The following is a 15,564-nucleotide window of genomic DNA, read 5'->3' on the forward strand; positions in this document are numbered from 1 at the left end:
TTAAATCCCAGCTCTACCTCTTCCTGGAGCCCAGCGGACTTAGGTTAAATCCCAGCTCTACCTCTTCCTGGAGCCCAGTGGACTTAGGTTAAATCCCAGCTCTACCTCTTCCTGGAGCCCAGTGGACTTAGGTTAAATCCCAGCTCTACCTCTTCCTACCTGGTGACTGGACAAGTTCTTGGTGTCTATGATACTCTCAACAAAATCAGTTAAATCTCAAACCATTGTTTCCTGAGTATATATGACCAAAGAATTCTTTTTTTTTGAGAGTCTCACTATGTCGCCCTTGGTAGAATGCCGTGGCCTCACAGCTCACAGCAACCTCAAACTCTTGGGCTTAAGGGATTCTCTTGCCTCCCAAGTAGCTGGAACTACAGGCGCAGAATTCGTTTTACAAAATTGAAGAATAACTATTCATATATCACAAGATAACAGTATTCCTAGAAATGTTTGGGTATTGTAGCTTGCTGCTAGTTTCTCTGTTAACAAAGAATTTTCACTCACCCACACTATTTTGAAAATTATAGAATCTATTAAAAATTCTTCTAAATCCTTTAAATTCAAACTGCTACTTTTTGAGTAGCAATTCTCATAAATGCCTATCATAAATCAAAACAAACACTAGAAAACACAACACATACTCTATACTCTTACTATACTAAGAGTAACATTGGGGCTTGGGAGTATGATTAGCTTATTTGCAGTAGGAACTCAGATACCCTTACTTCATGAATTAATGTTTCTTATGTCACTAATGCAGGACTGGCAGCAAAGAGATGAATTACTTTTCTCTTTGACTAACATGATGTTAGATGTTAGTTCATTCAGCCTGAATAAGCAGAATTAACAGAATGTCCTTAGTAGATTTTATTAATTATGTAGCAGTAACCAAGAGGCATTTTTAGATCCAAGACCAGGGAGATACAGAACAAAATGACCTATATTTGTACGATACTGATATTCTGCTCAAACAAAGGAAACTAATTCAGAAGTATGCTTACGTTTTTATGGAAGAAAGAAAAAAGTAAAATTACGTGTAAATCCTAGCTTACTTAATTTATAATCTAAATCTCAAGTTCATAGGGTACTGTTATAGTCTTAAAAATATATGGCAATATTTTATTGAAAAGTGAAATACATCCATTTAAAATATCTGAAATCCAAAATGTACATATATCTTATGCCACAGGTAAGGGTGGCGGTTTTTAACAAGATGGGATAAACAATACACTTAAAAGCCGTAACTTAACTTCCTCCTTTTGAACTAGAGCCTTTTGGGTATTTTGTTTGTTTTATCAGGGAGTGGAAAGATGTAAATTCAGATACCATACATTAATTAACAAAATAATTTTGTGACAAATTTAATTCAATGCTTATCACCTTTTTATAATTAGTTCTTACTTATAAATGTCTATTTTCATATATTTAACTATTTTATGGTAAAACACATTGTATATCATAATTAGATGCAAACTTTACCTCCAATGCTGTATTGAATTTGTCCATTTTTCCAAACGACCAAAATTCTGTGATGTCCAGTGTCTGCTATTACCAATCTTTTAGTAACATGGTCTACTGTTATTTTGCCAGGAAACAGCAATGGTGAAGGTGGCAAAGAATCTTTATACAGTTTTATGCCAATTTTATTGTCTTTAATCTGTCCCCTGTCTTGGTAATACTTTAAAGCTATTGAAGTATATAAAAATAATTTATCTTTGTGTCCCTCGCCAATCAAAGAAAATAACATGTTTCCACGGGGTCCAAGTATGACCAGAGTTGGCCAGCAGGAAACTTCCAGTTCTTGCCATAGGCTGGCATCTGCATCATTAACCACAGGATGGGTGATGTTGTATCGAAGAACAGCACTCTTAATGTTGTCCAGGACTTTTTCATTTGGAAACTTGGCCGAGTGAACACCAACAATCAGAAGACCATCTGAAAGGAAAGAATGATACGTTAAATGTTAAGAAATTAAAATTAAAGTTTGCAGGTAATCATCCATGCATTAGGCTTGGGGTCATTAATAAATATAAGTAGTATGCAGATTTGTTTAAAACTGGAATTACATTAGTATCTTCAACTAAATTTAAACACACATAAATTAACAAATTTAAATCTTACGACAATCTTGATTGCTTTATAAAAACACATATGATCAAATTCATGTGGCTTTTGTAGGATTAAAACTCTTTATATCCTCTCTCTAGACAAAGCTATAAGAAATAGTCTTTTGGCAGTGCCTGTGGCTCAAAGGACTAGGGTACAGGCCCCATATGCCGGAGGTGGTGGGTTCAAACCCAGCCCTGGCCAAAAGCTTCAAAAACAAAAAAAAAAGAAACAGTCTTTTTCTCGTGAAGATGTTTAAGTTATTTCCATTTGGAATAACTTGAAATTCAAAGTTGACCTGTGACTGTTTTGGGGGGGTATTGTTCTCAGAAGTTTTCTGATCTAACCTTAACATTATAGATTAAGAGGATGAATATAAGACAATTCCATACTAAAAGGTTTATGATTTATTTAAAATCCCTACTATGTAGTTCTTAGAACAAACCTTGTCTGGAACTGCTGAAAACTAAAAACAACATTATTTCTTTTACCTAATCAATTTATTATTTCAAAAAGTTACTACAAAAAAAAAAGTAAGCCATGTTAGGCTGGATTCTGAGAAAAAACTCAGTATTAACCACATCATGTAAATTTGAATTTTCCCAACACATTTATTAAAAACCAGCATGAAGAACAAATAAAACCACATAAATCAGGAGGTGTAATTCCCCAACATTTCCTCCTATTACTACAACTAACACCCAACCAAGAACACAACCCCTCTGTATGAAGCTAGTAGATTATAGAAAGGGGTCAAAACCTGGAAAAGCAAACCACTAAGGGTGAGGTGCCAATTTTTTTATTTCCCTTTTCCTGGCTTTGCCTGAGACTGGACCCCAGTTTTGGAGTCATACAGGTGGCCAAAATGCCAGTAGAAACCTCACTGCATTTCTGGCCTAAGAAACCAAGAAAACTGGACAATGTGGGAGAAACTTTAAGGGGAAGAGAGCTGAAAAAGGTGATTCCCCATTTCTGAGAATTAACACTCACAAATCTTGGTTTTACACACTTACACATGTGTGAGACAGACCCAAAAAACTGTAGCAAATGCTTGGGAACTAAGAACTGAATTAGTATGTTGACAGGAGAGAAGCTGATGGACGATGAGATAGAACTTCCTATCTGAACCAGCAGGGTTGAGTGCCTACTAACAAAGCTATCAATACTCTTAGAGGGCTGTAACAGAACTCAGAGCTCACATATCGTAACATTCCAATGTCCACATATAATCCAAAATCACCTGACACTTAAAAGACAAGGGAACATGACTTATTATCAAGGAAATTATTATCATTAGATACCAATGCCAAAATAAAGGAGATGTTTGCAATTACAAAAGACTTTAAATCACCTAAGACAAGTGTGCTCCATGAGGTAAAGAAAAGCACATACGAAATAAATGAAAAGATAAAATACATCAATAGAAACTATAAAAAATAACTAAGAATTCTAGAACCGAAAAATACCATAAATTCATGGGATGAGCTCAATGGTAAAAGGAAGATGACAGAGAATTCAGGTCAATGAATCTGAAGGTAGCTCAACAGAAATTATCCAATCTAAAGAAGACAAAGGTAGAATTATGAATAAACAATGAACAGAGCCTCAGGTACTTGTGGAATAGTTTTGAATGATAAAGCTCTTAGAGTCCCAGAAAAATAACCCCATAGGGGCAGAAAAATATTTGAATAGACCCAAAGTTCCAAAAATTTGCTTAGATAAATTTACAGAATTCTAGGTGAGCGTACAACAAATAAAATAAATTCAAAGAAAACCATGTCTAGGCACATCATAAACAAACTGCTGAACAATAAAGATTAAACACACACACATATATACGCCTTGAGAGCTGCATAAAGAAAAGCAGCCCAGTGAGTCATGGCTGTCTGGGGACTGAAGGTGAAGGTGGTGCAGGAGTAGGAAGAATTACACACTTGTTACCTTGGACGAATTACTTAACCTCTGTTTCCAAGCTCTCTCATTTGTAAAATGAGAAAAATAACAAAAATTGCCTCATAGGTCAGGCAGATTACAAGAGCTAATCTGTGCAAGCACTTAGTAGAGTACCTAGTATATAGTAAAATCTCAACAAATTCTGCTCTTGTTATTTTTTAAAGTTATAAGTAGAAAGATTAATAAAGAAAAATACAGACATTTCTAAATATCAAAAATATTGTTCAAGTAAAATAGCAAAGAAAATGCATCATATAAAGAATCCAAGTTTAATGCACATAATACTAAAACACATTATAATACTTATATATAACAACATGAATAAATATGAATGGGCTTAACTAATCTATTACAAGAAAGTATTTGAATAAGTTCTGTACATAAGAAATAACACCTATAACAAAGTGCATCAGAAAGAATAAAACTAAAGGGATAGGCAAAGGTGTACAAGGCAATTGAAAGTGGTGAGAATGCAAGGGCTGAAGATCTCTCTCAGCTTCTCCAGTTCCCGAGCGAGCAGGGAAGAGTTCAGTTTCCCTCCTTATGGGAACAGGAAGCTTCCATGAGTTCCAGTTCATCACAGTGGGTTCTAGATTATGCTTGCAGGTTCTTTCCAGTTTGCTGTTGTTCTCCTCTGCTACTTCATTTCCATCTTCCCTTTTCAACTGATGAAGGTGTTAATTCTCAACAGATCATCCTTCTATTGTAACTGTTAACTACAAACCAAAACATATGCTTGAGGACTGAGAAAATCAGGTAGATTTTAGAGGCATAGAGAAGCAACAGCCTCATGAAGACCACTTAGCTAGCTCCACAGTTGTATTAAAGTGCCTATATTAAATCTACTATTATTCCTCATTACTCCTGGTGGTTCCGCTTCTCTGACAAACCATGACTAATCCACTAAACCCTGCATCCTTGTTTTGGTCTTAGCCCTCCAACTACACGCATAAACTCTCTATTGATCCACGGCAGTCTCCCTTGTCACCCTGGCTGAATAAAGCTGTCCGTCTAGTAGAATCACCAGAAAGGGTACATATGCACATTATTCTCTGAGTTTTGGACATTCAAACTGTTTCTCTGTAGCCTTAATTCCCGAAGGACAAGTTGTTGGCTACAATCATCTTGGTTTATACTCATTAAGATTCTTGAAATGTTGTTCTACTGTTGTCTTACTCTGTTATTTGTGAAAAATAAATAGTAGACCAGTCTAATTCAAATGGCTTTTATAAGTCATCTTTTTGTCTGGAGGCCTGGAGGATTTTCCTTTCTCTCAATCTTTATAGTGTTATAATTTTAGCAGGACATTTCTTGGACTATTCTGGGTCCATTTTCCATGATACCTGGTAGGCCCTTTCACTCTGTAGACTCAAGGTTTCTTCTACTTCCAGAAAGTTTTCTTAGATTCTAATTTTAGAGCTTAGTTCTGGCCAGCTGTTTAGATTTGCTGGGTCACGAGGCAGTCTTATGTTGGACCTCTTTTGTCTTCCAATTCAGCCATTTTTTCTTAAACCTTTTTGCTTCTTTCTTTGGTTCATTTTTATTCCCTGGGTTTTCCCTCCTTTTCCTTAATACTCCTTATTCAATTTTTGTATGAATTGATTGTCTCTTGCTCACCCTGTAATTTAGTTTTCATTTCTAATATAATTTTGGACTTTTTCTTCTATTTTTTTCCCGAGTTCAATCAATCCTCATTTCTTCATTTTTTGGTCCATTTCTTAGTTTTTGAATTTCTAATTCAAATTGTTTTTTTATTATTCCTAAATGTTAGTTGAGGATATTTTATCCAGTATGAAGCATGGTGTTAGTCTTGTCAATTTTGTGATTATAGAGAATTTTTATCAACATTTCAACTTTGAATTGCATTTTCAATTTTTTTTAACAGTAGTTTTTAGAAAGATGTGATCTACTTTTTTCCTATTCTCTTCAATTCATGGATAGGGTTTCTAGTTTGAGACTGCCCTCTTCCCTTTCTCTGGGTAGTTTCATTTATCAATAGCATTGTTGGAGGAATTGGTATGTGTTGTCTTTTGTATCTGCTGAATCCTTAACTTTTCCCTCTGTTTTTCTCTTTTCCTTAAGTGTTCTATCTTTAAGGGAAACCACACCTTGCCTGTCAGTTTAATATAAATATATGCTAAATTATTATGACTTAATAACAACCTCAGGGCAAAGTTACATTCTTAAAGAATTTTAAACATCATAACAATTCATTACTATTAAGTATCTCTTGCTTTTTGCTTTAAAACTCTTTGGTGTTTGTAATTTTTCATACGCCACTGTGAAAGTGATATTGGCCCCTATTACAAAACTGACTATAAAAGAGGTTTTACAGAGAAAGGAAACTGGTTAATAAATTCGGACACTTTCAAGGTGTTTTGAATAAATAAAAGTACTTCCTCACTCCATGCATCATGTTTAGGTTTCTGATAAAATGAATAGTCTATGGAATTTAAAATACACTGCTACATGTTGTTTCAAGAACATAAATAGCATATCAAATACATCAAACGAGAGAAGACATTTAACTATAAGAAAGAAAATTTAACTTTGTGACAGCTTACTGAACTAACATGTGATCACCTCTGGGGATATTCTTCTTTGACCTTTTGTTATTTAAAGTCTACTTTGTCTGATACTAATATAGCTGCTCTCTTTTGGCTACTATTTGCATGGAATAATCCTTTTCTCTCATTTTACTTTTAACCTATTTGTGTTTTTGGATCTACAGTAAGTCTCTTGTAATCAACACATAGTTTGACCATGTTTTTATTCATTCTGCTAGTATCTGCTTTTTGACTGAGGTTTGCATTTAATGTAATTATTGATAAGGAGACTTAATTCTGTTATTTTGCTATTTGTTTTCTACAGGCCTTAGAACTTTTCCGTCTCTTGTTTCTTGTATTACTTTTCTTGGTGTTCAATAGATTATTTGTAGTTAAACATTTAAACTCCTTTCTTATTTCCTTCTGTGTATTATGTTTTAGCTATTTTGTGGTAAACATGGGAATTACATGTAACTTACTAAAGTTATTAACACTCTAACGGGAATTTATGCCAGCTTTAATAACATACAAAAACTCTGCTCCTTTATCAGCTCCATATCTACCCTTTCCAATTGTTGATGTCTTAAAATTTCATCTTTATGCACTGGGTCCAAACATACAAATAATTATTTTAAATTATTCCCTTGAATTATGCAGAAAATAAAATATAAAATTATGAAGTTAATAAACACTAGCTTTTAGAATTTGTTTTTTACTGCTAGTTTCTTAAATCATCAAAAAATATAGTAACACAGCATTGTTACAATAACACTAGCCTTTATAGATACCCAACCATTTACCTTTACTGAGGTCTTTATTTCTCCAGAGGCTTGGATTTACTGTCTAGTGTCCTTTAATTTCAACCTGCAGGACTCCTATAGCATTTCTTCTGGACAAGTCTAATAACAAACTCCTTTATTTCTTATTTACCTGGGAATGTTTTACTTTATTCCTCCCTTTTGAAGGACAGTTTGCCAGTTACAAGATTCCTGGTCGACAATTTTTTTCTCTTAGCACTTTGAACATATTAGCCCACTCCCTGCTGGCCTTTAAAGTTTCTGCTGAGAAATGAAGATCCTTTGTATGTGATAAACTGCTTCTTCCTTGCTGCTTAAAAAATTCTTTCTCTCCGAATCTCACATGTTACACTCATAGTGGGAGGTTAAATATTAAAAACAACTGATCTCATGGAGACAGAGTAGAATGCAGGTTAAAGAAGGCTGGGAAGTGTAGGGGGGAAGGGGAAATAAAGTAGGGTTGGTTAATGGGAACAAAAATTTAGTTAGATAGAATGAACAATATTTGATAGACCATAATCAACAATAAATTAAGATATTCTTTCTTTTAAAATAATTAAAAAAGTAGAATTGGAATGTTCCTAACACTAAGCAATGATAAATGCCTAAGGGGATGGATACTCCAGTTACTCTAATTTGATTAATTCACAGCATATATGTGCCCATAATAATTAAAAATAAAAATTAACAAAAAAGTCTCTGTCTTTGGTTTTCAGCAGATCAATTATAATGTGTCTTGATGTGGTTCTCTGAGTTCATCCTGCTTGGAACTTGCTTCTTATATGTAGGTGTTCACATCTTTCATGAAATTTGGGACTTTTTTAGCCATTATTTCTTCAAACAGTCTCTGCCACAATGGTCTGCTTGGTGGGGTTCCACAGGTCCCTTAGGCTCTGTTCATTTTTCTTCAGTCTTTTTTTCTGTTTGTTTCTCAAGACTCAATCACTTCCATTGTCTTCTCTTTAACTTTGCTGATTCTTTCATCTGCCTATTCAAACGGGCTTTTGAATATTTCCACAGTCCCTTATTTATGATGGTCTGACTTACAATCTTTCAACTTTATCACAGATTTATGTGGAAGTAAGCCCACCATGTAAGCTGAGCAGCTCCTTATAACTTATAATAGGGTTACAGTGTCTACTAAATGCATATCGCTTTCATACCATCATCAAGTTGGAAAATTGTAAGTCAAACTATCATAAATTGTAGATTGCTGTGCTGCCAGCATTAAAGGCACTTCCAACTTATGACATTTTCAATGTACAATGGGTTTATTAGGATATTCCTGCACATTAAATAAAGGAACATTTACAGTGAATTTCTCATTTCACTTAGTGTACTTTACGGTTCTGGAATTTGTTTCTGGCTTTTTAGGCTACCTCTTCATTGTTACTTACACTTTGTTTATACATTGCTTACTTTTTCTATGCCTTCCTTTAGTTCTCTGAGCATATAAAAAATAGTTATAAAGTCTTTGTCTCATACATCTGCCACTGCGTCTTTCTCAGGAACCATGTTCTATTGGTTTATTTTTTCCCTTGAATGTACCACACTTTCCTGTTTGTATGCCTTGTGATTTTTTGTTGAAAACTAGACATTAGCATCTAATAATACGGTAACCCTGGAAACTGTACCCCCTTCCCAGGCATTTGATGTTTTTCATTTTTGTTTTTTTGATTGTTGTGGTGTCTCTCTGTGCCACAGGGAACCCTGAGGTGAAAACTTCAGGTCTTCTCAGGTCTTTTCTGAACTCGTGTCTTCCCCTGGCATTTTGGTGAATAAGTTTCTCTGTTAGAGAACCTAGTTGCTATTGAATGTCTTGGTATTCAACACTTGGCTCCCATAAGAGGAAAAAGAGGAAAATGAAGTGGGGGGGGAAAGGTACTGGGCCTTTAAATTTCCTGGACGTCACTTCAGCCAGAGGAAGAGAGGCTGATAGCACCTGTTGCAGAAGGTGCAACAATAACACCATTGCCTCTTTGTCTGCGCCTCTGTAATCAAATGATGCAACCGGTGATCAGATCACTGCACAGATCCCTGATGCTTGGAGAATTCTGCTCATCAAGGATCCTGCAAGGTATAGGCAAAGTGCTCCAGGAACACACGTGTAGCAGCCCACCAGGGAGCTGAGGCTGGGAGATGGGGAGCCACTACTGTGCTGAGCTGAAACTGACCGAAATGACCCACATTTTACATTTTACAATTGCCATCCCTTGGAAGTTAAAAGCTTTCTCTAGACTCCAGAGTTTCAAAACAATTACATCAGACAGATTCTGTCAGTGTAACTGCTGATTAGGTGGGGACAGAATCTGTTGTTTCCTTTTCCTCTTATCTTCCCGGAATTCTCTCTGTATTTACAAAGTATTTGACTCGTCATAAGTGTGTTTGTATGTAAAAATATTTTTTCATTTTTTGTCACAATGTGCTATAAAAACAATGCTTCCTGTAAATTGTTAGGAGATTACAAGGATCCATCCCAGGAAGTTACTGAATTTGCTTCAGGTGTGGGTTAAGCAATACTAACCAAATAGTCTTTTAAGGGTTAGGATTCTTAACCCAGTATGTAATAACTTTCTAAAACACAAATGTCATCCTTCTGCTAAACAAACAAACAAACCAAAAACAACCTTCAGCATCTCCATCTTCATATCCTCAACAGAAAAAAAAGTGGTTTAGACTTTGTAAAAATGTTATCAATGCATTCGCCACACAGTCCTACCTAATCTACCTGGTCTCCTTCTACTCTTACCGGGCACCCTTACAATCTTGCCACGCTAAATTATTTACCTGTTCCTGGAGCACGAATCCTACTCTTCTGCGTATCCAGGCTTGTTTACCTGACACCTCCTCAGCCAGGAGTGTCCTTTCTGCCTCATTTGCGTTATCAGCTGCACTCCTGCTCATTTTTCAAGTGCTAGCTCAACTGCTTCTCTGAGAAATCTTTTCCAATGTTTCTAGGCAAAACGAGTTACTCTTTTCCTCAGGTTCAACTTTGTTACATATTTCCTCAGCAGTTAGTAGAATACCCTGCATATAATATATGTTCAATAAATGTGACGGCTGGAACAAGAAACACTGGCATCCAAAACCTAGGAAATAACAAGATACCCATATTTCTTAAATCCACAAAGATACATTTTTGAAAACATGATTCAGCTACTAGGAATATCTGAATTTCTGATAAATCTTTTTTCTTTTTTTTTGCAGTTTTTGGCTGGGGCTGGTTTGAACCCACCACCCCCCACATACGGGGCCAGTGCCCTACTCCTTGAGCCATAGGCACAGCCCCCGATAAATCTTTTGATTGGCAATTTTAAGATACAATTTGCTACAACTTAAAAGCAGCAAAAGATCCCCCTTTGTGCTGAAGATTTTATCTTCACTCCTTTTCTAAGCTAAGTTTCAGGATACCCTTTATTTTTGCATGGTATATTCTATTTCCATCTTTACTTTCACAAATCAGTGACGCTGTCTCTTTTATCTACTCCGAAACCAAGGCTTCAATTCATTTAAACCTAACTAAGTGGAACCTTTATTAATTTCACTTACCCTATAGTTTCTTTTTAGGAAGTAGATAAGAGAAAAATCTGATAATTTCTCAAACTTCCAGAGAAAAATAAGTGTAATCTTATATCTTTAGAATTTATAATACCATAAAAGAGGATTTCCTACTGTGCTTTGAAAAACATAAGCTGTAATAAATCGTTTTTTAATGAAGCAAGGTCAAAGAAAGAGTATCTGTTGTAACATTTTGCATTCCACTATAGTTGATGTCACTGGATATTAATGGAAGCCTAATCGCATTTCCTAATGGGCACTTTACACCTTTATATCACAATGAGAAGAGCATAAAATTATGTCATAAGTATCATTTTATTCACAGAACAAATTTAGATAAGCCCAGACATACAAGAAGTTCTTTTTACATACCTGATCCTAAAAAAAGTATGCCCTTATTCTCAGAGAAAAACTGTACACTAAATGCTGGTTCCTTAGAGGAAAATCATTATGAACCCTTCATGAAAAGGTACATGGAGTCCTTAATTCATAGATTAGGGATTACTTTTAGAATCACTGAAGTCTTGCCAAATGTTCTCTCCTATGAGCAAATCAGTCAGCTACTCTTCAAATGCCTATGCCAGGACTGTCTGTTAGAAACGAATGGAAGAGCAGATACCTTCATCAGAGTATGCCTGTTCTAATCATGGAAATTAGACAATAGGTGAAGACAGTGGATGTGGCAGTAGGTGAAGAAATCAAGGAACAAATGGAAGAGCAGATACCTTCATCAGAGTATGCCCGTTCTAACGCATGGAGATCAGGAAATAGGTGAAGACAGTTGATGCAGCAGTAGGTGAAGAAATCAAGGACGACGACTTTTCCACATAGATCCTTATAGATGGAAATAGGCTCTTCTGTGTTCAGCCACTCTAATCCTGAAAGTTACACAAAACAAGTAACAATGATTAAAGGAAAGACAAAAATTTATTTAAAACTGTACATTAAAAAGCGAACTCTTGTTTTTTTCTAAGAGCAGTGTAAACAGTCAAACACCCTAAGAAGCTGCTAGCACTATATAAAGGCTGTGGCAGTTGAATTGATTTTTCTGTTACTATTAAGACCACCGTTTCCTACCAATAAAAAAAGACATGATGTATCTTCATGACTGTGACAAAACAGGTATTTATGATCTGAAGGAAAAGACCAAGAACACAAATTTGTTGACATTAAAAGCCCAAAGAGGAAGGAAAGAAAAGAGGATGGGGTAGGGGCAGGGGAGCCAGAAGGGTAGAGGATGGCAAAACTACTATTATAATGCAATTGGCAAAACTGGCGAGAAAAAGCGACTAAATTCTTTCAAAAATAGTATAATTGTCTGTAAAAGTTGGTAAGAGCAACACACTCGGGGGAAAAAAATCAAGGAAATATTCATATATTAAGAGAGTCTAATTGCATAAATAATAAATGGGCTATTGAGAATGAAGGTCAAGCTTAAAAACAGACATGATTAAACATCAAAAAAAAAAAAGGCAAAATGTATTATATTTGTAAGGACAGACATACAAAATGCCTAAGTCAATTTCATAAAAGAGAAGCAGCTGAAATGTTCAGATTTGGGTAAGACCTTAAATACAAATTAGTATTTTAAATGAGAAGTTAAACAAAATATACTATTATTATAGACTGGATGGAGACAACATTAACGTTGATGAATAATGTATTTCCTTCCCTCCAAAGAACAGAAAAACAGAATCTCATTAATTTGTATTTTTATAAATCAGAATTTATAATTACTTAACTGTGATTCAAAATTTTAACTCTGCACTATGAAAACTTTGTAAACTAATACTAAGAACACAGCATTTCTATTTAAACAATTTAAGAAAACAAAGATAACAGGTTTGATTTTAAGTAAATAAATACAGCTATTAAAACTATTACTTATACCTTGAGGCAAGTATTTGGAAATACTGTTTACCAACTAAAAGCCAAAATCTGGTAGAAGGAGTAAATATTAACAGTTAACAGAGGTAACCGGAGTTATTCAATTATAACAAAATTCTAGAAAAAAATACTGCAGACCAAATTAGTAATTCTGCCAATTAGCCCAAATAGTGAGGTTTCAAGGTACAGGAACCTCTTAATTATCCATATGATAAAATGTTAATTATCCACCAGATCAAGCGATCATAGAGAACTTCACACTACCTAATGTATATTTCATATCCTACATACAAAATATTTATGAATTTGTTCTTTATGGCGTTTCTGTAAATAGTCAACAGTGGCTTAGGTTGGAGGGTACAGAAAAAATGATTACTTTTTAGTTATGTCCTTACCAGGCTTAATAATAGTAATACGTTTTATAATAATTACAATGAATATAATAACAAAGCTGTTAACATTTAGTAAGCTGTCGAATAAATTAAGAATTTCATGTCTATTACCTCCACTCCACACAATAAAACTGAAAGATAAATACCAGTTCCATTTTACAAGTTAGAAGAGTAGGGATTGGAGAAGTAAAGTAACTTGCTCAAAATCATACAGCCAACAAAGGAATCAACAGGGATTTAATCCCACGTCTGAATCCACCCATTATACACACTGCCTTTTGTAAACATGTGTTTCTTCTAGAAAACGAACAAAGCATACAATTTTTGAGATCAAGTTATGTCTATGGCTTCTTGATTATAGTTTACTGATAAAGAAATCAAGAAAATACTCACTTCTAGCTTTTTGTCCTCAGTCATCAGGTTCACTAAAAAACCAGACTACATCAAATACAAAACCTTTATATTTTACTATGCATGTTAGTCACAAAAGTCAAATCTCATGGTAATAAAATACAAACAACCACTTAAAAATAAAAATACTCCCTCCAATCCTAACCAATGAACTGCTTGTTTCTAAGTGTATTTACAATATAAATACACTTTTACCTTCTTATAAAACTTCAAAAAATTAACATATTTGAATATGTGTATATAATATTTTAAAGTTTTTTGATAAAACGTGCATTTGTGCACCGAATTCTTTTTTTAAGAATTCCACAATATTTCAAATCTAGTGTAAAATTAGTAATGGAAAAAGCAAGCACTCCTTGTGGCAGGTGTAAAAGACTTGGAAAGACACGCAAGACTCTGTTGTCAGAGGCAGGTTCCAATATACCTCCCATGAGATAACTGAACCCTGCCATAGCCAACCAATTAACTATACATGTGGTTTCACATGCCAGGACACATGCCAACACAACCCAGGCAAAACAATGTTACCCCCATTCAAAGAAGGCATAATACATTTTCACTTATCGTGGCAAGATGTGCTTCACAAACAGCCCTGTTGGGAATATCTATTCCTCACATTCCAAACAGTCACATAACAGGAATTCAAACCCTGGAGAGTGGTTATAATTGATCTAGATTTTTAAAACAAGAAGTTGTACAATTTTTAACGGAGAAGTGCAGCACAGCTTAAAAAAAAAATCAGGAAATCTGGGGTCTGGCTAATCCAATTCTAGTCAGTTATTGGCTGTGAAACCGCGGGCAAGTTACTTAACCTCCCTGTGCCTCAGTTTCCTCAAATGTAAAACAGTAATAACAAGAACACCTCACTGGGTTGTTGAGAACATGAAGTAAGTCACCATCTCTTGATGTGTTTAGAACTGTGTGTGGCATATAAAAAGTTATCAGTACACGTCAAGAAGGATGATGCAGAAGAGGACGACAATGCTGGAGAACCGAACTGAATGAATGCAGAGGGCGGCCACCCAATATTTACGGAGTGTGGACTTAGTTACCACAGGCCCAAGCAGGGCTCAGGATTCGGAACAAATACGCAGGTCCCGCCGCCCTGGAACCCACCGTCAAGCGCCACTTGGGGACACCTGGGAATTGCAGAGCGCGAGCGCGGCTCCGGCCAGCGGGGGCCCCGCCAGGCGCCGGCGACACAACCCCGCCTCGCCCACCGCGGCCGGGAGGAGGGCGCGGCCCCCGGGAAGGGGAGGTCCCGCGCGGCTTCCCCACCCCGAAGCCAGCCCCTCACCTTCCGGAAACTCGGGCACCGCCAGGTCCCGCTCCCAGCCGTCCACCTTCTGCACGTACTGGTAGACCAGGTTGTCCTTCTCCTGCTGGGTGACAGCGTCGAGCAGCGCGTACTCCAGCGAGGTCTGCGCCGGCAGCAGGCCCGAGAGGCTGCAGCCGCGGGCTCCGGGCGCCGCCATGTTCTCCGCGGGTCCCGAGACGCCTGCCGGCCGCGGGCGCGCTGGGCGAGGGGCAGACGGAACGCTCACAGTCCTCGGCTTCCAAATCGGCGCGTTCACCTCGCTCTGCCCCGGCCCCACGCCACGGCAGTGACCCTTCCCCCTTTTCTAAGCATTCGCCCCGTCGCCAGAGTCCCCGCCGTCGCGATTCCCCGGGACGTAATTAAACTACCGCCCCAGCCCTCTCCGCCCCTTCTGGGCCCCTCGCTGAGCCTGGACATTGACAGCGCCAGATTCAACATGGAAAAGGCCCAGAAGCGGTAAGGGACCCACTTCCTCGCCCTCCGCTTTAGAAATTAGCGTGCTTAGGAACAAAAATAAAATAGAATAAGTCTGTAGGTCTTATAAGGACACTCGATTTAAAAAAAAAAATCACTTTTAAAGTCCCGCTCTTAGGCCA

The 15,564-nt window shown here is 36.7% G+C and overlaps 1 protein-coding gene across 1 annotated transcript in view; it reads right to left on the reverse strand.

Annotated features, from left to right (window-relative positions):
* NHLRC2 (NHL repeat containing 2) overlaps nt 1–15,470 on the reverse strand; it is a 52,319-nt gene extending 36,849 nt beyond the window's left edge. The window contains exons 1-3 of the mRNA XM_003787152.2: nt 14,948–15,470; nt 11,686–11,838; nt 1,480–1,935 (exon numbers count right to left, since the gene is read on the reverse strand). Of these exons, the coding sequence (XP_003787200.1) occupies nt 1,480–1,935; nt 11,686–11,838; nt 14,948–15,125 (787 nt within the window). The 5' untranslated portion in view covers nt 15,126–15,470. The remainder of the gene's footprint in view (nt 1–1,479; nt 1,936–11,685; nt 11,839–14,947) is intronic.
* Nucleotides 15,471–15,564: the final 94 nt, after the last annotated feature.

Source organism: Otolemur garnettii, unplaced genomic scaffold (genome assembly GCF_000181295.1).
Source record: "Otolemur garnettii isolate 467f Iridium unplaced genomic scaffold, OtoGar3 scaffold00021, whole genome shotgun sequence".
Classification (NCBI taxonomy): Eukaryota; Metazoa; Chordata; class Mammalia; order Primates; family Galagidae; genus Otolemur; species Otolemur garnettii.